A 24,349-nucleotide genomic window follows, 5' to 3' on the forward strand; every position below is an offset into this window, starting at 1 on the left:
AGGTGCAACTTCCACTAACTGGGTACAAATCTGTTGTTGCTGTTGGGTTCTGGTTTGTTTGGGTTTTTTTTTTCCCCCATGTAAAAGCACAAAGCTGAACAAAAAGGTTATTTTGCCTTTTATTCCAAACATTAAAAGTGTGAAGTTATGTACATTTTGTTCTATATTATAAAGTTAAGATGGTATATCTCTTTAGATTATGTGCCAATATCCCAACTGTTATTAAAATACTTGCACAACATTGCTCTGTTGAAGGCTCCATCACTTTTCATGGTTAGAAATGGTGCTGCTCTTAACTCACTTCACTCCATTTTCACTCTGCTATTTTATGATGCAGAAATGGAAGGTAAGTTTTCTCTTCATTTTTTAAAAACGGTTGATACAAAGAGCACATACTAGGTCTTTGCTAGATGTTTCTGGAAAGGTACTATATACTTTTGAAGGGTTTATGCAAGATGTTTGAAAGAGAATGTTTTACACAACTTTCTCAGTAAAAAGAAAAGGAGTACTTGTGGCACCTTAGAGACTAACAAATTTATTTAGTCTTTAAGGTGCCACAAGTACTCCTATTCTCAGTAAAAGATCTGAGCTTTCTTAAAACAACTAAAGGTGCAGTTATCCTCAAGTACTGCTCTCCTTGTACAGGCAACTGAAATTATTTTTTCCTTTACATGAGCTCTGGCTCAGCTGAGTGATTGAACACTGAGCAAGTTGCTATCAAGTCAAGAAAACTACATTAAACATACTCTGGAAGATGACTGCCTATTATTTGGAACTGTGGTACATGTGGCCTCTCTTCACAAAAAGCCAGTACTGTTTTGAGAAAGTAACTAAGACAATAAAAACACATAACTCCTCTATAGATGAAAAGTGCTGTATATCTCAAGGGGCTTTGTAAAGGAGGGCAAGTATCATGGACTGCATTTTGCCAATAGGGAAATTCAGATATCGAGGCCACACAACAAGCCAACAGCAGAGTTGGAAATAAACTCAAGCCTCCTGATTCCCAGTCCAGCGGCCGCCTCTCCCACTGCACCATACGGCCCAAGGACCTTCCCTCAGAAATCTGGTATCCACCAATTCCACTGTGACACATGGAACTCTGCTATTCATTTTGATAGCTAAACTGAGTGAGCCTCAGCCAACCAACATGAAAAGTAGTAAATAATCTGTTAGCCTCCTGTGTCCCTTTCATGCAAACATATAAGCCGACATAAGAAAAAAGACACTGATCCAACTGCCATTGTCCACATACTTAGTATTTATAGGTCGAGGCAAGCACAGTTAAATAGGGAGAAGCATAGTATCTCACTCATTGAAAATGACTGGTTGGCCAAGAAACACACCACATTTATTCTATATATAATTTATTAGGGTATCAAAATAATCCTTCTCCCGGTTGATCCTGAGGGCCACTGGAATGGTATACAGGTATTCTGCAAGTGCAAACCCTTCTGTTTTTTTGCCAGAAAACATCTGTGTTCATTGCATCAGACATGTAGAGGAATTAAACACACACACACACACCCCTTTAAAACTGGAGCAAACAAAACAATTCATGCAGCTGTTGAAAGATACCGTGTGACGCTTTAAAGTACCATGTATGATAGGAGGTAAGGAAGGGGACAAGTAAACATTAATATAAAATGAGTGAACTATTTTAAGATTATGTTAAAAAAATAAATCAAGTTTCGTTTTTGTTTGTTCAAAATAACCACTTTAAAAAACTATGACAGTCTTCCAGAGATCTTTACTTTCTAGGAAAAGAGACATCACATCATCACTAAACACTTGTTATCACCTGGTCCTTATCTATTTTTTCCATGGGTGCTGAAGGTAATCAGAAGCTCTGTACTGGTGATGAGATGAGAAAGGAAAAGTAACAGTTTTCCCCATCTGTAATAATGGAGTTCAGAATCTTTTATTGCCAATCTTTAAATTCCTGCATTCTGAGTCTGTGTTCACACATGCTTTCACAGTCATCCCCCCCCCAGCACATAAGTCTGTCTTCATCATTGCTAATTGGTATAAATTACAGTGAGATGTGCTTTATAAATACAAGAGCCCCCCTCCTGCTATAATGAACGATATATACATGGATGAGGCCATATTTTATTGTTTCCAATAACGTATAAACCCATCTGCTGTATTGACCCTGACTTTATAGATTATGCATCATGTTAAACGCGTATCTCATTCCAAACAGGCATGTAAAAAACCTGCTAGAATTATTATTATATGCAAGTTACACTCCAATACACAGCTCTGATTACTCCATACACAATGCTACAGATGGTGCCACAGGATACAGTACAACCAAGACAAGACCAGCAACACAGCCACTGTCAAGCAAATGCTCAACCGAACCATTGTAAGAGCCTGGGCTTCAGAGGGGGGAAACACAGTTTTGTCGCTCGCATTATTAATTATTATTATTAAACAATACCGAATCACAGCAAACCACCTGCATAACCCTACAAGTCGCTGTGTAACCATCCTCCCAAATTGCATTGCTCCTCGAACTTGATCTACGATTTTCCTCGGGGACATCACAATAACACACGCAGATCAACCCATTCTCCAGGCCTGGGTGTCTCCTCAATTCCCTACTTCTTCCATGACAAAGGGGGAGGGGAGGGACACTCTTCACACCTACAACAAAAGCAATTAAGAGGGAGGAGGGAAGCGGGAGAAAGCTTTGTTTCAAGAGGCAGGCAGCAGCCAACGTGCGAACCTGTATGATCACAGCGACGGGGGATGGATGTGGCTTATCTGGGAGGCTGCGGAGGAGGAGGAACACACACCGCTCTCGGGTTTGTATTTTTCACACGCTCCTGACGGTCCTTTCCGTGCGTTGCACCGGTGGCACTTACCCAGAAAATGACATTGAAGCCAAAGATAAAATATTTGATACAGCAGCTGACTTCGGGCCCTTTGTAATGCTTCCCGGACATCCTCTGGGCTCATGAAGACGCGGTGCTGGCAGCCAGAGTGGAAGCAAACGGCGCGGGTCCGGCAGCGCGGCAGGGAGGCGAGCAGCAGCCGGCCGGGAGGGAGCGGGGCGGGCCGGGGAGATTAGCGGCTGCAGCAGGAGCGGGCTTGGCGGCGGCTCGGCTCAGCGATGCATGGAGCGGGCGCCGAGTCCCGGGGATGGCCGGCGAGCAGCTCCCACCTCCTCTCGCACATCGAGGAGGCTCCCGCGGCTGCTGGGGAGAGAGAGGCGCCGCCGCGCTGCCCGGGCAGATGCTGCCAGCACCGGACCGTCCCCGCGGGAGCAGCGAGACGCTCGAGCCCCCCCTTGGCCACGCTGCGCCTTCCTGCTGCCGACCTCCCTCCCACCCTGGCTGGCTGAGCCCGCCCCCCGCCTCCGGAGCGCGGCGGGCGGAGGGGGCGGAGCCGCGCACACATCGCAGGGCCGGGGCGTGGGCGGGGCGAGGCGGAGGGGCGGGCTGCCGCCGCGGGGCTGCGGAGCGCTGGCCCCTGGCAGCCTGTGCCCCGCGCGGGGGGGCGAGACCGTGCTGACGCCGCGGGAGCGGGAGCGGCAGGCAGCCCGCGCGGGAGCGGTCCCCTGGCCCCCCTGCTGGCCGGGGGCCGGATCCTGCCCTCAGGCTGAACGCCCATGCTCGGGGGGGCGCTGCAAGAGCGGGCACTTGAGCCTCTGGGCTGTGCGCGGGGGGGGTCTCTTGAAACGGCTTGTCCGGCTGGCAGCAGAGAACCCAGCCCTGGGGGAGCGGGAGCCCCAGCCTGCCCCTGTGCCACTTGGCCTGCGGCGATGGATGCGCAGGAGAGGAGCGCGCTGCCTTAAGCCATGGCTAAATTACATCCTCGGGTGGAGCAGTGGCTCCTGCCGGGGTGGGGAGAGCCGCTTTCTCCGCAGTCTGGAATATTAAATAGCTTTGAAGGTGATCCAAAATAAAGATGCCACCTTGGGATCTTGTCCATGGCAGCACCCTGCCAACCCCAAGCTGTCATCAGGCACGTCCCTTTCTGTAAAGCATGAGATTGGTTTAAACATTTGTAAAAATGATAAATGGTGGTGGGCTGTTTTGTTGTTTTTTTCTTAAATTGACTTCAGTTGTTTGTTCAATTTGTTTTTGAGCCTTTAGGGAGAAGCTGCCCACTCCCTAAAGTGGGGGTGATCATTACAGGTTCAAAATTCAAACTGTATTCCACTGTGAAAATGCAGATATGTAGAAATAATAGATAGTTGGTTTCAGAGCAGCAGCCGTGTTAGTCTGTATTGGCAAAAAGAAAAGGAGGACTTGTGGCACCTTAGAGACTAACCAATTTATTTGAGCATGAGCTTTCGTGAGCTACAGCTCACTTCATCGGATGTATTCAGTGGAAAATACAGTGGGTAGATTTATATACACAGAGAACATGAAACAATGGGTGTTACCATACACACTGTAAGGAGAGTGATCGTTAAGATGAGCTATGACCAGCAGGGGAGAGGGAGAAGGGAGAAAAGAAAATCTTTTGTAGTAATAATCAAGGTGGGCCATTTCCAGCAGTTGACAAGAACGTCTGAGGAACAGTGGGGGGGGAGAGGGAGGGGAGGGGAATAAACATGGGGAAATAGTTTTACTTTGTGCTGCAGAGGAGCCAGTAGTTATGGTACATGTAGGTACCAATAACAGAGGGGAAGGTAGGAGAGCGGTCCTACAGGCCAAATTGAGGCTGGTAGGTAAAAGATTGAAGTCCAGGACCTCCATGGCAGCTTTCTCTGAAATTTTTTCAGTTCCACAGTCAGGGCCAGTTAGACAGGCAGAACTGAATAGTTTCAATCCCTGGATGAGATGACTGTGTTTAGAGGAGGGATTTAGGTTTGTTTGGAATTGGGACACCTTTTGGGAAAGGAAGAGCCTATACAGGAAAGATGGGTTCCACCTGAAGTAAAACAGAACCAGATTGCTGGCATGTAAAATTAAAAACTCCTCTACAACCTTTTTAAACTAAGAGCTGGGGGAAAGCCAGGAGGTGCAGAGAATCACACTGTTCGGTCAGAAACATCCCTTACATTCATTAAAGTGTATACTCTATATCCTAGTAAAAAGGAGAGGATAAAAGTTGATAAGTTACAAGTGGGAACTGAAGAAAAACAGTCACATGAAAAAGTCCCATGCAATTACATCACATGAAGGCAGAGAACTAAATAGTGACAAATTTTATAAGTGCTTGTACACAAATGCAAGAAGTCTAAATACTAAGAAGGTGAAACAGAGTGTCTGTTATTACATCGATATCTTCTTTTAACAGGCATCACAGAAACTCGGTGGAACAACAATAAGACACAGTAATGCCAGGGTATGAAATATATAGGAATGACGGAGTAGGTCACACTGGTGGGGGAGTGACACTATGTCAAAAAAGTATCCAGTCAAATATAGTAGATATCTTAAATGAATCAAACAGTATCATAGCATCTCTATGCATAGAAATTCCATATATAGGAATAGGAATATTATTACCAACCACCTGACCAGGATGGTGACAGTAATTGTGAAATGCTCGAGGCTCAGAAACAGAAAACCCAATGACTATGAGGGATTTCAACTTTCCCCATACGGACGGACAGCATGTCACCTCAGGATGGGATGCAGAGATAAAATTTCTAGACACCATTAATGACTGCTTCCAGGAGCAGCTAGTTCTGGAACCCACAAAGAAATTCTTAGAAATTTAGTCTTAAGTGGAACACAGAATCTGGTTCAAGAGGTGAATATAGCTGAACTGCTCTGTAACAGCAACCATTATGTAATTACATTTAACATCCTTATGGGGGGGGAAATACCAAAGAAACCCACCACGGTAGCATTTAACTTCAAAAAGGGACACTACATAAAAAATGAGGCGGCTAGTTAAATGGAAATTAAAAGGAACAGTCACAAGAATAAAATGCCTGCAAGCGGCATAGAAACTTTAAAAAAAACACCATAATAGAGCCTCAAACTATATGTAAACCACCCCCCACCCCCCTGTACCAAGAAATAAACAGTAAGAGGAGTGAAAAAATGCCACCATGGCTAAATGACAGAGTAAAACAGGTGGTCAGAGACAAAAAGACATCTTTTAAAAATTGGAAGTCAAATCCTACTGCGGAAAATAGAAAGGAGCATAAACTCCAGCAAGTTAGGTATAAAACCATAATTAGCCAGGACAAAAAAGAATGTGAAGAGCAACTAGGAAAAGACACAAAAACTAAAAAACATTTTTTTAAGTGCAGCAGAGGCAAGAAACCTGCCAAACAGTCAGTGGGGCTACTGGACAAGAGAGGTGCTAAAGGAGCACCAAAGGAAAACAAGGTCATTGCAGAGAAGCTAAATTAATTCTTTGCATTGGTTTTCACTGCAAAGGATGTGAGGGAGATTCCCACTCCTGAGTCATTCTTTTTAGGTGACAAATCTGAGGAACTGCCCCAGATTGGGGTGTCAGCAGGGCAGGTTTTCAAACAAATTGATAAACAGTAATAAGTCACGTAAGAGTTCTGAAGGAACTCAAATATGAAATTGCAGAACTCCTAACTTGGTACGTAACCTATCACTTAAATCAGCCTCTACTAGGTGATTGGCGGATAGCTAATGTGACACCAGTTTTTTAAAAAGTCTCCAGAGGGAATCCTGGAAAATACAGGCCAGTAAGCCTAACCTGAGTACCAGATAATTCTGTTCTTTACTATAGTCTCAACCAAGTTATCAGACACATAAATAAACATACTTTCTTGAGGAAAAGTCAACATGGCTTTTGTAAAGGAAAATCATGCCTCACCAATCTATTAGAATTCTTTGAGGGGGGTCAACAAACATATAGAAAAGGCTAATATAGTGGATATAGTCTAGTTGCATTTTCATAAAGCGTTTGACAAGTTCCCTCACCAAAGTCTCTTATGAAAACTAAGTAGTCGTGGGATAAGAGGAACCATCCTCCTCTCATGGATCAGTAACTGGTGAAAAGATAATAAACAAAGGGTAGGAATAAATGGAGGGGGTAAATAGCACCTCCCAAGGATCTGTTCTGAGACCAGTGCTGTTCAACATATTCATACATGATCTGGGGGAAAAAAAGGGTAAACAGTGAGATAGCAAAGTCTGCAGAGGGTATAAAATTACTCAAGATAGTTAAGTCTAAAGCTAACTGCAAAGAGTTATAAGGGGATCTCCCAAAACTGGGTGAAGTGGGCAAGAAAATGGCAGATGAAATTCATTGTTGATAAATACGAAGTAGCGCACATTGAAAAACATTCCCCAATTAAATCATCCCAGCCAGGGCTTTGTCAAGCCTGACCTTAAAAACTTCTAAGGAAGGAGATTCTACCACCTCCCTAGGTAACGCATTCCAGTGTTTCACCACCCTCCTAGTGAAAAAGTTTTTCCTAATATCCAACCTAAACCTCCCCCACTGCAACTTGAGACCATTACTCCTTGTCCTGTCCTCATCTACCACTGAGAATAGTCTAGAACCATCCTCTCTGGAACCACCTCTCAGGTAGTTGAAAGCAGCTATCAAATCCCCCCTCATTCTTCTCTTCCGCAGACTAAACAATCCCAGTTCCCTCAGCCTCTCCTCATAAATCATGTGTTCCAGACCCCTAATCATTTTTGTTGCCCTTCGCTGGACTCTCTCCAATTTATCCACATCCTTCTTGTAGTGTGGGGCCCAAAACTGGACACAGTACTCCAGATGAGGCCTCACCAATGTCGAATAGAGGGGAACGATCATGTCCCTCGATCTGCTCGCTATGCCCCTACTTATACATCCCAAAATGCCATTGGCCTTCTTGGCAACAAGGGTACATTGCTGATTCATATCCAGCTTCTCGTCCACTGTCACCCCTAGGTCCTTTTCCGCAGAACTGCTGCCTAGCCATTCGGTCCCTAGTCTGTAGCGGTGCATTGGGTTCTTCCGTCCTAAGTGCAGGACCCTGCACTTATCCTTATTGAACCGCATCAGATTTCTATTTGCCCAATCCTCCAATTTATCTAGGTCCCTCTGTATCCTATCCCTGCCCTCCAGCGTATCTACCACTCCTCCCAGTTGAGTATCATCTGCAAATTTGCTGAGAGTGCAATCCACACCATCCTCCAGATCATTTATGAAGATATTGAACAAAACCAGCCCCAGGACCGACCCCTGGGGCACTCCACTTGACACCGGCTGCCAACTAGACATGGAGCCATTGATCACCTACCCGTTGAGCCCGACAATCTAGCCAACTTTCTACCCACCTTATGGTGCATTCATCCAGCTCATACTACTTTAACTTGCTGACAATACTGTGGGAGACAGTGTCAAAAGCTTTGCTAAAGTCAAGAAACAATACATCCACTGCTTTCCCTTCATCCACAGAACCAGTAATCTCATCATAGAAGGCGATTAGATTAGTCAGGCATGACCTTCCCTTGGTGAATCCATGATGACTGTTCCTGATCACCTTCCTCTCACGTAAGTGCTTCAGTATTGATTCTTTGAGGACCTGCTCCATGATTTTTCCAGGGACTGAGGTGAGGCTGACTGGCCTGTAGTTCCCAAAATCCTCCTCCTTCCCTTTTTTAAAGATTGGCACTACATTAGCCTTTTTCCAGTCATCTGGGACTTCCCCCGTTCGCCACGAGTTTTCAAAGATAATGGCCAATGGCTCTGCAATCACAGCCGCCAATTCCTTTAGCACTCTCGGATGCAACTCGTCCGGCCCCATGGACTTGTGCACATCCAGCTTTTCTAAATAATCCCTAATCACCTCTTTCTCCACAGAGGGCTGGCCATCTACTCCCCATGTTGTGATGCCCAGCGCAGCAGTCTGGGAGCTGACCTTGTTAGTGAAGACAGAGGCAAAAAAAGCATTGAGTACATTAGCTTTTTCCACATTCTCTGTCACTAGGTTGCCTCCCTCACTCATTAAGGGGCCCACACTTTTCTTGGCTTTCTTCTTGTTGCCAACACACCTGAAGAAACCCTTCTTGTTACTCTTGACATCTCTTGCTAGCTGCAGCTCCAGGTGCGATTTGGCCCTCCTGATTTCATTCCTACATGCCCAAGCAATATTTTTATACTCTTCCCTGGTCATATGTTCAACCTTCCACTTCTTGTAAGCTTCTTTTTTATGTTTAAGATCCGCTAGGATTTCACCGTTAAGCCAAGCTGGTCGCCTGCCATATTTACTATCCTTTCGACTCATCGGGATGGTTTGTCCCTGTAACCTCAACAGGGATTCCTTGAAATACAACCAGCTCTCCTGGACTCCTTTCCCCTTCATGTTAGTCCCCCAGAGGATCCTAGCCATCCGTTCCTTGAGGGAGTCGAAGTCTGCTTTTCTGAAGTCCAGGGTCCGTATCCTGCTGCTTACCTTTCTTCCCTGTGTCAGGATCCTGAACTCAACCAACTCATGGTCACTGCCTCCCAGATTCCCATCCACTTTTGCTTCCCCCACTAATTCTTCCCGGTTTGTGAGCAGCAGGTCAAGAAAAGCTCCCCCCCTAGTTGGCTCCTCTAGCACTTGCACCAGGAAATTGTCCCCCACGCTTTCCAAAAACTTCCTGGATTGTCTATGCAACGCTGTATTGCTCTCCCAGCAGATATCAGGAAGATTAAAGTCACCCATGAGAACCAGGGCGTGCAATCTAGTAGCTTCTGCGAGTTGCCAGAAGAAAGCCTCATCCACCTCATCCCCCTGGTCCGGTGGTCTATAGCAGACTCCCACCACTACATCACTCTTGTTGCTCACACTTCTAAACTTAATCCAGAGACACTCAGGTTTTTCTGCAGTTTCATACCGGAGCTCTGAGCAGTCATACTGCTCCCTTACATACAGTGCTACTCCCCCACCTTTTCTGTCCTTCCTGAACAGCTTATATCCATCCATGACAGTACTCCAGTCATGTGAGTTATCCCACCAAGTCTCTGTTATTCCAATCACGTCATAATTCCTTGACATCACCAGGACCTCCAGTTCTCCCTGCTTGTTTCCAAGGCTTTGTGCATTCGTATATAAGCACTTGAGATAACCTGCTGATCGCCCCTCATTTTCAGTATGAGGCAGGAGCCCTCCCCTCACAGACGTTCCTGCCTGTGCTTCCTCCCGGTATCCCGCTTTCCCACTTACCTCAGGGCTTTGGTCTCCTTCCCCCGGTGAACCTAGTTTAAAGCCCTCCTCACTAGGTTAGCCAGCCTGCTCGCAAAGATGCTCTTCCCTCTCTTTGTAAGATGGAGCCCATCTCTGTCCAGCACTCCTCCTTCATGGAACACCATCCCATGGTCAAAGAATCCAAAGCCTTCTCTCCGACACCACCTGCGTAGCCATTCGTTGACTTCCACAATTCGACGGTCCCTACCCAGGCCTTTTCCTTCCATGGGGAGGATGGACGAGAACACCACCAATCATTAATGATGTGGAGAAAGTGAATAAGGAAGGGTTACTTACCCCTTCACATAACACAAAAAACAGGGGTTACTCAATTAAGAACATAAGAACACAAATTAAATTGAAACAGACATAAGGAGGAAATACTTCTTCGCACAATCAACCTATAGAACTCACTGCCAGGAGATGCTGTGAAGACCAAAAGCATAACTGGGTTCAAAAAAAGAGTTAGATGCCTTCATGGAGGATAGGTCAATCAATGGCTATTAGCCAAGATGGCAGAGATGCAAACCCATGCTCCCAGTGTCCTTAAACCTCTGACTGCCAGAAGTTGGGACTGGACAACAGGGGCTGGATCACAGATAAATTGCCCTGTTCTGTTCATTCCTTCTGAAGTAGCTGACACCAGCCACTCTTGGAAGACAGGATACTGGGCTAGAAGGACCATTGGTCTAACCCAGAGTGGCCATTCTTATGTAAACCTCCCCATTGATGGCCCGTACCCCTTCCTAGCCCTTAGGGTGGGAAGAGCTGCCATTCTATACTTCTCTATTCCCTTCCCTTATTACTATCATATCTCACTCTCTCCCTGCTCTATCCAGTCTTCTGCCTCACTCACATTCTTCCTCCACTCTCCCTGAGTATCTCCTGTCCCATAACTGCATCCCATATTTTCCTTCCTTTCCCCTTCACAGTTTCCTTCCATCACATTTTCCCCTTCTGTCATCCCCTATTCCAGTATTGCCAACCCCAAATATTCTAACATCATGTGTCAGGTCTACCAAAAATCAGGGGATTTTTAAACCAATCATGAGATTTCAAAAATCATACATTTTGTCTTATTGTCAGTTGCCTGCTGGTGTGGGATCTTTTAGGGTTCACATTTTAAAGCTTTTCTCTCAACCATTAGGGCTAGAAACTTTCTTTTTATACGAAAGCTGAGATTCACAGTTAAGCATGATTCCAGAAGCTGAGGCCTTAAGAAAAAAAACACCAAATATTCAGAAACTCACAATAAAATTGTGAGCATTAGCAATACTGCAATCCCACTGATACCATCTCAGTCTCCTGCACCTCTTCAGTCTACTTCCAGTTCCTCATATTCCTAGGTATCCCTCAGTCTCGCTCTTGCTTTCCTCGCATTCACCTACACCCTATTCTCCCTTCTGCATCCCCCCACATTTCCCAGTTGCTGCTCTGCTCCCCTCATTCCCCTGCACATCTCAGTTTCTTTTCTGCACCCTACATTCCCTTGTCTATTCATAGGTTCCTACCCCTAACGCACAAAGGAAATATGGAATCCATGTTGGTGTGGTACAATAGAAAGATTGTATCCGTATAAATTTGGGTTGGCCTGAGTAATCAAAAGCAGTAAAGCCATGATTGCATTATGCAGGTTATTCCAAATGGGTATCAGTCCAACTTTATACCACATCCCACTGCAATCTATTCTGCATATACCTCACATATTGGAGAAAAACTATTTTAGAAATGTTTTACATAATTTATTAATAATATATTGGGACTATTTTTTGTATCCCTCTATTGATAAAAATAGGTCCTTTTGTTACCATAAATCCAATAGGTCTCAGAGCAATAAATTTTTCTAAAATAGCCTTCAAGAGCATCTTGAAAAATGTCAAATTAAATGTCTAATATCTTGAGACTTTCCAGGTCTAGAAGTGAACACTGTGTTTCTCATTGCAAAGATGAGAAACTCCTCTTTTTGGTAGTAAAACTCTTCCGTATCTGTTCCACCAAGCTTGCAAGATAACAGGCTTTAATAGAGATATGGCATTTTAGGTACAGAAGAATCTATCACTGTTTCTTGCCTGTCCTGAAGTCCTGAGCAGGTGTCACTTTTTTGATGAGAGTATGTGGGAAGGGGGAGACAATAGGGAAATATCACATCTGGGGGAGAACAAAAACATTTCTCTGGCCAGTGGATTTTTTTTAATGGCAGCTCTTTGGAATGTCTGAATAAGTGCTTGTGAAGATGGATTAGTGGGCAGAGAATGGGTGATGTGGTCAAAGGTGCATGATACATTAATTTATCAAATGGCTATACAATTTGCCACATGGATATCAACTTTATATGTGTTTTTAATAAGACCTGCTGAGACCAGCAGGAAGAACAGAGCAAAAAAGAGTGTGCAATACATCCTGCAAATTGTATGTACCAAGAGGTAAAAATGTGTCACAATACGCTTGACTGTATGCAGTAGTAATATTAGTGCACAGCTTTTGCAAAACACTATAAATACAGATAAGTCAAGTCACAAAAGTTTAAATATACTACTGTCACAGCACTCTACTAACACCACCTATTGGCACACATTAGAATTTTTTAATGCTTCATAGCCAACATGGATGTAAAACGGAATAATGATTACCATAATCTATGTAATGATTATCCCTAACAGTTTATCCATTTATAGGGTGTCACTGAATGGAAATTAATTAGGGCTGTCGATTAATCGCAGGTAACTCACCTGATTAACTCAAAAAAATTAATCGTAATTTTAAAAATTACCTGCAATTAATCAGTTTTAATCGCACTGTTAAACAATAGAATCCCCATCGAAATTTATTAAATATTTTTGGTTGTTTTTTCTACATTTTCAAATATATTGACTTCAATTACAACACAGAATATAAAGTGTACACTGCTCACTTTATATTTGTTTTATTACAAATATTTGCACTGTAAAAATGATAAACAAAATAAATAGTATTTTTCAGTTCACCTCATAAAAGTACTGTAGTGCAATCTCTTTATCATTAAAGTGCAACTTACAAATGTAGGAGTTTTTTTGTTACATAACTGCACTCAAAAACAAAATAGTGTAAAACTTTAGAGCCTACAAGTCCACTCAGTCCTACTTCTTGTTCAGCCACCTGCTAAGACTCACAAGTTTGTTTACATTTATGGGAGATAATGCTGCCCGCTTCGTATTTACAATGTCACCTGAAAGCGAGAACAGGCATTCACATGGCACTTTTGTAGTTGGCATTGTAAGGTATTTATGTGCCAGATATGCTAAACATTCATATGCCCTTTCATGCTTCTGCCACCATTCCAGAGGACATGCGTCCATGCTGACGATGCTCGTTAAAAAAATTGAGCGTTAACTAAACTTGCGATTGAACTCCTTGGGGGAGAATTTTATGTCTCCTGCTCTGTTTTACCCGCATTCTGCCATATATTTCATGTTTTCGCAGTCTCAGATGATGATGTTCATTTTAAGAACACTTTCACTGTAGATTTGACAAAACGCAAAGAAGGTACCTATGGTGAGATTTCTAAGGATAGATATAGCACTCGACCCAAGGTTTAAGAATCTGAAGTGCCTTTCAAAATCTGAGAGGGACGAGGTGTGGAGCATGCTTTTAGACATCTTAAAAGAGTAACACTCCGTGCAGAAACTACAGAACCCAAACCACCAAAAAAGAAAATCAATCTTCTGCTGGTGGCAGACTCAGAGTCAGACATCATCTGACTCAGATGATGAAAATGAACATGCATTGGTCTGCACTGTTTTGAATCATTATTGAGCAGAATCCGTCAATTCACCAGCATGGACGCATGTCCTCTGGAATGGTGGCTGAAGCAAGAAGGGACATATGAATCTTTAGCGCATCTGGCACATAAATATCTTGCGATGCTGGCTATGACAGTGCCATGAGAATGCCTGTTCTTACTTTCAGGTGACACTGTAAACAAGAAGCAGGCAGCATTATCTCGTGCAAAAGTAAACAAACATTTGTCTGAGCGATTAGCTGAACTAAAAGTAGGTCTGAGTGGACTTGTAGGCTCTAAAGTTTTACATTGTTTTATTTTTGAATGCAGGGGTTTTTGTACATAATTCTACATTTGTAAGTTCAACTTTCATGATAAAGAGATTGCACTACAGTACTCGTAATGGGGGACTGAAAAATACTATTTCTTTTTACAGTGCAAATATTTGTAATAAAAATAAATATAAAGTGAGTACTGTACATTTTGTATTCTGTGTTGTAATTGAAATCAATATATTTTAAAATGTTGAAAACATCCAAAAATATTTAAATAAATGGTATTCTATTATTGTTTAACAGCGCGATTAATCACGATTAATTTTTTTTAATTGACAGCCCTAAAATTAATCAAACTTTTAAAAAATAAACATTTTACCAATTTCAGTGACAGGGCTCATATTACAATATTTCATTTGCTTTCTAAGTCTGGAATAGTGTTATAGGCAACTGTACTTTTAAATTAACTAAAACATTTTATATTATCCCAGAATCAGAGAGGTTAAAGAAGAGTTTGGGATTACTATAGTGGGTTGATTCCTCACACACCAAAAAATGGACAGGTGCGAACTTAAGATGCCTTTTACAATATGTACACAATTTCTGTTCAGCCTGAACAGAGGGATCAGACTGCAAAAACTGCAGAACAACAGCTTCTACATGGGTAATTCAGCATTCAGAATGCCAGTTGGAAGCACAGTTCTCAGCACCAGCTTCATCTGTTTTACAAACACATTTTGTCACCTGTTCCAAATGCACACTAAAACTCCTTCACCTTTGGGCCATCCCTTGTAGCTCACTATTCCCACATGGCCTTGGCCACTTGGTTCTGGGAGCTGAGCAAGATGACTCTGGAAAGCACTCAGGGGTCATTGTAGATAAGCAACTAAACATGAGCTCTCAGTGCGATACTGTGACAAAAAGGGCTAAACACAATACTTGGATGTATTAACAGGAAAATACTGAGCAGGAACAAGGAAGTGATATTACCTTAGTGAGGCAGTTATTGGAATATTATGTCCCTTTTAACATCTGGAAAATATGGCTTACAGTAAAAGGCTAAAGTAAAGTAAAGCTCAATCTGTTTAGTTTATCAAGGAAAGGTTAAGAGCTGGTTTGATCGGTATCTATATTCACTCACACAGAGACAAGATATCCAGCAATAAGACTCTCGTTGATCTAGCAGACTAGACCAGAAGAAACCATATGCGATCCTTTAGTCTGACCTCCTGTATGTCAGAGGCCATTAAATTTCACCCAGTTACCCCTTTATTGAGCTCAATAACTTGGGTTTATCTAAAGCATAACTTTTTGGTTTTGGCTAAAACATATCTTCCAGAAAGGCATCCACTAATGATCTGAAGACAAGAAGAGATGGAGAATCCTCCCGGCTCTTAGTAGTTTGTTCTAATGGTTAATCACCCTAATTGTTGAAATTGTTTGACTCATTTCTAACTTTAATTTGTCTGGCTTCAGCTTTGTTATGCCTTTCTCTGCTAGATTAAAGAGCCCTTTAGTACCCAGTATTTCTTCCTTGTGAAGGTATGACGAAGTGGGAACTGTTGCAGTTCTTGTAGGAATGACATACGAGACAGGAACTTGCTTGATTTGGGATTGCTACTCCAGTGGTGCAAAAGAGTTAAGAAGCTGTTCTTGGGGCAGAACAGATCACAGTGAAGTGCTTGTGTCACATAACTGTCTGGAGTGCTATGCATGGCTTGTTAAAAGGAGGGCTGAAACCCACCCATATCAATGGGAGCCCCAAGGACTGGAACAAGGAGATATACTGGCAGGCAGAACATATGAACTCAGCATGGCCCTGCAGGAGGACAATGATGTCAGGTGGCTGGGATAAGAGCTGGCCTTCAGAGAGCCTCAGCAATTCTCACGCGGGACTGACAAAGAGATGGGTGTGGGGTAGGGTTGCCAACTTTCTGATTGCAGAAAACTGAACACTCTTGCCCTGCCCCCTGCTCCAAGGCCTTGCCCACATTCACTCCATCCTCCCTCCCTCCATCACTTGCTCATTTTCACCTAGCTAGGGCAAGGGATTGGGGGTGTATGCTCTAGGGAGGGGCTGGGGGATGAGGGATATGGGGTGCAGGAGGGTGTTCCGGCTGGGGCCGAGGGATTCGGAGTGTGGGAGAGAACTTTGGGCTGGGACAGGGGGTTGGGTGTGTGTGTGGGGGGGGGGGGGAGTGAGAGCTCCAGAATGGGGCTAGAAATGAGGGGTTCAAGATGTGGGAGGGGACTCCGTGTTGGGGATTGGAGTATGGGAGGGGGTGAGGGGATGCAGCTGGGGTGCAGGTTCTGGGGTGGGGCTGAGGATGAGGGGTTTGGGATAGAGGAGGGGGCTCTGGGCTGGGGCCAAAGGGTTCGGAGTGGGGAAGGGGGTGCAGGATGCAGGCTCTGGGAGGGAGTTTAGGTGCAGGAAGGGGCCAAGGGCTGGGGGTTTGGGGTGTGAGCTCTGGGTGGCGCTTTCCTCAGGCACCTCCTGGAAGTGGCCAGTGTGACTCTATGGCCCCTACGCGGAGGCACAGCCAGGGGGTTCTGCATGCTGCCCTCGCCTGCAGGCCCCGCCCCCGCAGCTCCCATTGTCTGCAATTTCCAGACAAAGGGAGCTGTGGAGCCAGCACTCGGGGCAGGGGCAGTGCACGAAGCCCCAGTAGCCACCCCTGCACCTAGGAGACAGAGGGACATGCCAGCCGCTTCTGGGAGCCACGCGGAGCCAGGGAGCCTGTCTTAGCACTGCAGCTCTAGTGTGGGGTGAGAAAGAGCCAACAAGAGGACTCCACAGCACTTGTTTATATGGAGTGCTGGCTAACCCAAGAACTTCCCAATCATGGGTGGCGGGTGAAGTCCCCCTTCAGGGAGGCTAGCCCCACCCCTTCTGCCCGAGGGCCCCCCATGGCCAGAGGAGCCCCGGGCTGGCCAGAGCCACCCCAGTCATGCCGCGCCTCTCTTCTTGAGACCCCAAGCCGCCACATGGGAAAAGCTCGTCTCTTCCTAAAGAACCTGAGCTTTTTATACATGCCATGCATGTTCTGAGGCGGCTGAGGAGGCGGTAGGTGCTACTCAGCTTCCCGGGTTCATCAGTAATCATCCTGGAGTCTAGGGAGATTACAAATGAATCCAGGCAGCTGAGTAGCACGTACCGCCTCCTCAGCTGCCCTGGAACCTGTCTGGGGCATAAGAAGAAGCAAAAGCTTCCCCTGTGCGAACTGCCAAAACCCACAACTGGGTGTCCGGCAGCAGCAGGGGAGGCTAAGCCTTCCCTGGCCAATTATACCCACCACCTATGTTCCCAATGCTGTGTTCCAATTGACTAATAAACCCTCCTCCGTTTAGAAAAGGCTTCCTGGTGTCACTGCAAATAGTTGCAAAGGTGCATTGGTCCCTGCAGAGTATAAAAGTCTCAGACCCGGAGTCTGTCTCGGTTGGGCTCTCTGTGAAGAGTTCATGGTGTGAAATAGGAGTGCTGGAGCCCAGGGCTCACTTTTGGAGCCACTGAGGCTGCTTGGCCTCCCCTTAAGGAAGAGTGGGACCCCTTGGGGCTCTGGCACACTGAAGGGGCTCTTCTAAGAGACTGCTTACAAGCAGAGGCATAACACAGATCTTGTGAATCTATGACAGAAGGTAATTTATACACTGCAATCAAGTCATCTCTCAGTCTTCTTTTTGATGAGATAAACCAATTGTGTTCTTTAAGTCTCTCAATTAAGGTTTTGTGGTTTTAAGTTGTCAAACCATGTTTGTGGCTCTTTTCTTCGCTCTTGCTAAGTGTTTCAATATCCTTTCTAAAATGTGGACACTAGAACTGAATGCAGTATTCTAGTCACAGTGTCACCAGTGCCATATACAGAGGTAAAATCACCTCCCGAGCCTTACTAACTTCTCCCATTTGTACATCCAAGGATCACATTAGCCATTTGTGGCACAGCATCGCACTGGGTGCTCATGTTCAGTAGCTTGTCCACTAGGACCCCTAAATTCTTTCCAGAGTCACTGCTTTCCAGGATACAGTTCCATCCCCACCCCCACGTCTGGACAGATGGCCTGCATTCTTTGTTCCGAGCTGTATACTGCATGTGGCTGTATTAAAATGCATTTTGTTTTTATGGGCTTGTGATGAAGCTGAGAAACCCCACATCAGCATGAAAAGGGTTAAAGAGAGCCTAGGGGACCAGCTAGGCATGCCTCGCTATACCTGCGGCCAATGCCAGGCCAGGACAGAGAAGAAAAGGAAGGACCTGGCTCAATTCAGGGCTGACTGGTGAAGAGGCAGGAGCTAGTTGCATCCCTAAACTGGGGAAGCATCACTAGGAGCCGGGACAGCCACTGGAGAAGAAGCACTGCATCCCTGACCACGAGAGACTGCCGAGGAGACCGAGGAGCACCCAGCAGAGAGTGAACTGTGATACTGAACAAGAGACAGGTCGTGGGGTTAGTCCCCTCCAATCTTACTTATGCAGCCCTGCCCACAAGGACCTGCAGGATGCCCCAAAAGGTCCATAATGGGACGCTGTTGAGTTAAGCCACTACAGCCTGTTTGAACTATAGCAGCCATACCCCAAACTGAAGAGATCAAGATAGGAAATAGCCCGGGACAGTGGATTTAGGCCTGGTCCACCCTACAGCATTAGGTCACCATTTATGTCAGTGTAACCACTTTCTAAACAAGCTGGTAATGTCACCTGTTTTTAATTAGGTACACCTATAATCCTGAGAAGTATTTAGTTTTCTAGAGTGGCCACTGATGTGGAGCCAGATTCACTGTTGATGTAAATAGGTGCAGCTCTATTGACCCCAGTGAAGTTGTGTCCAGTTGTTATCCCAATGGCAAAATTTGACAAAGCTTTCCAGCAGAGGAACTCAAGTTTCTCTACCCACTTGGCAGATACCGTTTCTATTTAATGTTCTTGCCGATACTTGTTAGTGAGTTTCTAGAGGGTGTAGGAAGTATTTTTCTAGCGTGCTGCTAAGATCTCCGACACACTCGACCCTAGCCTCTTTCTGCTCTTACAGTGCTGTATAATAGTGTTTTCTCTTAAGGCTACCCCATGAAGCCATAACCTGAGAATCCCAGCTTGCAGAATCAATCAGCACTACATAAGCTATTAATGAAGTTCTGGGGCTCTGAGAATACATAATACCAGACCTGTTCCTAGGTGTGCCTTGTTTTGCTTCCTCTGAGAGAATACACACCCTGAGCTCTCAGTTTCTCTGCATAAAGTGGAAACTGTGGCTTTTCTTTGGTTACTGAATACTCTGTTTTGACATAGGTATCTGTTTTGTCTTTTGCCCTTTAAACCACAGTAATAGTAGGAAGGAACCATCTGGGTACAGAGGGGTCTGGAATAACCATGTTTAATAAATATATACCACATTCAAGCCTTAGCTACCCACATACACTACTGCTCTGGCAGTGGCCTGGTTTCTGGAACACAGAAGACAGTGAGGGCCACTAGGGGGTTCACAAACTATTTAAAGAGATACTACTTTAACTCCACAAATAATACCACTTACACACTGCATACTCCTCTCTTTTTAATGAGAAGGACACTTTTTTCAAATTAAATATACTGCAGGCTACCAATTATGACTGAGAGGTGGTTAACTATTTCTCTCTGGATAATATCAGGTAGGGATCACAACATCTGGAAGAGTATCTGTACTTTCTGGTGTGGCTGTATCAGCAACATCCTCCAGTTGTTTAGTGTTAGGGTCATTTGTAGTGCCTCATGTCCCTGTTTCTACTATCACACATCACTGTCTGCAACTGTACTGTCGGCTTGGTATTTTCCCTAGGCATCACTGGTATATCCCACTGAACTTGTGTTCGAACGCTGATGACCTCCTGAGGTCTCTTCCAACCCTAATCTTCTATGTCTTCTCCATGACATGTTGGGTACCATTTCTATCCTATAAGATAGAGGACCAGCCTGTGATGTAATCACTTCAGGTTTCTGTGCATTTTCTCAGTAATCTCTTCCTAAGACATTTTGCTCCCAAATGAAAACTGCACTGTCAAGTGTGACTCTTGTGGTCATTTGATCACACTGTTTCTTCAGAACATCACTAAGTAAATCAGGCTCTAATGAGAGCAGGCTAGACCTTAAATTACATCCTAATAGCAGCACTGATGATGGCATCTAACAAGTAGCAAATATGTTGGCCAATAGAAAATTCTCTGTCTTGTATTGTAAGTTACTTTGCTCTGGAGCTATAGCTCAAATTGGTCATTTTAATGTCAAGATAAAGCTCTCCCCTAGTCCATTTGTGAGAAGTTGGTATGGAGATGTGAAATGTTTGATACCATTTCTTTTGTCAAAAGAATTGACATTTTTCAGATGTGAACTGAGCTCCAACATCACTTACTCAGATTGTAACTGCCATCTGTGAAAACAATAGTCTTAACACTTCCATTCTCTGCACTGAATTAGTTGAATTCATACACAACTTAACTTAGAATGGACATAGACTACAATAAAAAACATATGTCCCATAAATGGCCCAGCATGGTCTGTAGATTCATTGCCATGGAATAAATGAACACTCCCAAGGACGCAACAGAGCCTGTTAAGGCACGTGTTGTGTTTGACAGCCTGGAGATTGTTTTGCCATTTCCTTTTATTTGTGTATCAATCCCAGGCCTCCACTCAACTCCTGGCCAGGACTTTGATATTTACAATTCCCAAATGGCCTTTATGTAATTCTTGGTGTACGTGTGACTTGACCTTCCTAGTAATCACCAGTCTCATACCACACATTTCTCAACCTTGATATACACTTAAGTTCTCTTCAAGCACAGAAAACCGGAAACAGTTGTTTATGTACATTAGCCTATCCGCTCATTGTAGCATCACACACTTTAGCTAGTACTAGATAATTTTTAGTTTAGTATACCTAGGGATGCCATCCCTCCAGGATTGTCATGGCATTAATCTCCAGGCATTTATCTTTAATTAAAGATAATGGCATGTAAGGAAACCTCTAGGAATACATCCAACCAAAATTAGCAACACTAGAACTTGTACCATGACTTCTGTCACTGTCAAGGGTTCGGTTTCCCATAAAGAACATACTGTGTCTCTGGTTCCCATGCCGTATTCTTACTTGCCATTGGAAGTGGCAGGAGTGAACTCAAACTATAATGGTGAGTACCTAGGATTATCACCAGCCTCTGTAACCATACTGCAGCCACTACCAGCGATCTTTTCTTCCAGTTAAAGAATTGATGATCGTTAACCACAGTAAATTTTTTCACCATACAGATACTGGTGAAACATTTTACCTCTCTTTTTAGTTCCTCTAGTAATCTGAGCATCGTTACATTCTGCAGAGGTAAGAAATCTAGAATTAGGCCATGGTTATTTCAGGATGATCTTCTATCACAAGTGAAAGTACTGCTCTTATTCCATCCGATGAAGTGAGCTGTAGCTCACGAAAGCTTATGCTCAAATAAATTTGTTAGTCTCTAAGGTGCCACAAGTCCTCCTTTTCTTTATTCTCATCTGGGGAAGTGTCGCAAATTACCTTTACAGGAAAAGATGCACTGTAGTGTGTAAGGACCCTTTCAGATGCTGTTAGCGTCTTGGCCACATCAAAAGCTTTGGTGAACTCTGTGGATCAACACCATTTCTGTCCATTGTGTTCATTTAGAAATTCTGGCACTTTAAAAAAAAAAAAATCTATGAAGGGACCATTAGATCATCTAACCTGACCTCCTGTATGTATCACAGGCCGTAGAATTTCAGCAGAGTTCCCCCTGTATTGAGCCCAATAACTTGTACTTGATTAAAGCACATCCTCCAGGAAAGCATCAAGTCTTGACCTGAAGACATCGAGACAGAAGTCAACACTTCCCTTGGTAATTTATTCCAATGGTAAATCACTCTCACTGGTTTTAAAAGAAAATTGTACCTTATTTCTAACTGGAATTTGTCTGGCTTCAACTCCCACCCATTGGTTCTTTTTATGCCTTTCTCCATGAGATAAAGGGGCCTTTTCTCCCCATGAAGGTACTTACACACTGTAAGGAAGTCACTTGTCAAAATTCTTTTTGATAATCTAAACGGATGGCGTTCTTTAAGTCTTTCCCTGTGAGACACTTTCTCCAGCTGTCAAATAACTTTTCTGGCTCTTCTCTGCATCTCCTCCAATATTTCCACATCCTGTTTAAAATGTGGACACCAGAACTGGACACTGTATTCCAGTATTAAACAGTATAGGATGAGATGCGGGGAGGGGGAAAAAGAAAAAAAAAGGAATTGCTCCCTCTTCAAGCACAATTTTGTTTATGTTTTAAGATTCTGATGCCACCCTGACAAAATAATTTACCTTGTCCAAAAGTTCAGCTAATTATTGAGAGACCGAGTTCATTTGTTTTTTTGAAAACCTGTAGGCGTGTTCAGCTTTGCCAGTGCACATAGGTGTTGGTACTAGGGGTGCTGCTGCACCCCCTGGCTTGACGTAGTAACAACCACCTAAATATACGGTTCACGCCTTCCGCACGCCCGCTAGAAAATTGTTCCCACGCCACTGCCTGTGCGGCTGTATCTCTCTCAGCCTCCCTCTTCCAAAAATGCAGGACACGCTGACTTCACTACACAGCGGTTTAGCATACGCTGTTTACATTGGTTACCTTCGCTCTAACACAACCCAGCAGAGTGAGGATTTCCTTTGTATGCATGTTTAGTAACACTGGCTGGTCTTCCGCAACTTTTCCTCTTTAAGTAGTCTGATAATCCTGCTGTGAAATAACAGAACAACAGACTCTGTATGCAGCTCCATTTTAAGTCTTGCTCCTTCGGTTTGTAAAGAAATCCAAACAATTTAGAAGACAATAAACAAAGCGTTAAGTGATTGCAGAAATGAATGCTATAACGTTCTCAGTGGGCTCCATCTTGCCATGTGAAAGCTGATGAATCTGAAATCCTGTTATTGCCCTCATGAAGTGGGGATTGTGCTTTTTGCACTGCACGTTTTATGGACATGCCCCAATTTATTGCATTTTCTGCAGGTTGAACCAATGCATGCTTGCATTGTGAGATTTTCCCACTGTGGAAGCACACAGCCTTTTGCATGTTGTCAATGTTGTGCTTTCTGCTTGACCTCCCAGTTTGTTGCACAGATTCCATCTTTAGTAGAGGCGTCCACAGATACAGGAATTTCTAATGTACATTTTAGAGTCCAAATCAGCCTCAGTTAAGAACTATGTTTTTTTAATTGGTTCATTTTGCATATCACACACTAACCAGTCCATTAATGAATCATTTAAAACATTTTCCAAACTGGCAATGCTCTGCTAATTTCTATAATTCAGCCACACATTCAGAAATAGTTTCATTGTCTTTTTCATTCCATTTACAAAGGTGGAAATGCATTGGAGTCACCAATGGCTTTCAAGATGCATGATTTTTGTAGAATTTCCATGATCTCAGCAAACATTTTGCTGGTTTAACAAGACACTGGCTGGATTTCCACTCAGCCATGGTTGTGGAGGATGGGGACAAGGTGCCCGTTGTCATGCAACAATAGTCTGTCAATTAAGAAACAATGTTGAAAGAACCACCATTTTGGTCATTCTTACTTGGAAGGATCGGGGGGACTTGAAGGCTGGGGAGATGGAGCAGTTTAAAGTGGTAAGGAAAGAGATATCCTCAATGCTATATTAAAGAAGCTAGGGAAAAATAAAACAAATCACATATTTATATTTTATGTCTAGCAAGTTTAAAATTATATGCTGCATACCCACAAGCAATCAGTATAAGAGGGACATACTACATCAATAGACTAAAAATTGCCCCCTTGTTTTAAATTTCCATTGTCCAGTCCTACAACAGATTGTTTCATCCTTGTCTTGTGGTGCCCCAATATGCACTTTACAGCACAGCAGCAGGTATACATGTAGTTTGGTGCCCCCTGGAGGTGGAGCAAGAGGTACTTGCTAGCAAATGTAGACTTCATAACAGCAACAACAAATATAACCACTTGTATAACCACTGCAGAATTTTGCTACAGACTGGAGCTGCCTTAGAAGGACAAGGTAAATAAGGAGATTTGCAAAACCATGCATATTAGGGCATGAAATAGCAACAACAACTACTTTACAAAATTATGCAATACTGTTAAAGGTTTACTTGTCCTTCTAAGATGATGCATTTATCTACTGAAGCAGTGGTGGGCAACTTGTGG

At 43.9% G+C, this 24,349-nt stretch overlaps 1 protein-coding gene across 4 annotated transcripts in view; it reads right to left on the reverse strand.

Moving 5' to 3' along the window:
• The window catches only part of TSPAN5 (tetraspanin 5), a 146,982-nt gene that overhangs the window by 114,721 nt on the left and 7,912 nt on the right, over positions 1 to 24,349 (reverse strand). The window contains exon 1 of one of the 4 annotated variants that reach the window (XM_048846611.2): positions 2,874 to 3,347. The exons of 1 other annotated variant lie outside the window; for it this stretch is intronic. Coding sequence is in view for 1 of the 3 variants with exons in the window: in XM_048846610.2 (XP_048702567.1) it covers positions 2,874 to 2,954 (81 nt within the window). In the remaining 2 variants the exon portion in view is untranslated. Of the gene's footprint in view, positions 1 to 2,873; positions 3,348 to 24,349 lie in introns of those variants that run through there. 2 more of the 4 variants (XM_048846609.2, XM_048846610.2) reach the window with 2 other exon arrangements.

Source organism: Caretta caretta, chromosome 4, assembly GCF_965140235.1.
Source record: "Caretta caretta isolate rCarCar2 chromosome 4, rCarCar1.hap1, whole genome shotgun sequence".
NCBI classification, from domain to species: domain Eukaryota; kingdom Metazoa; phylum Chordata; order Testudines; family Cheloniidae; genus Caretta; species Caretta caretta.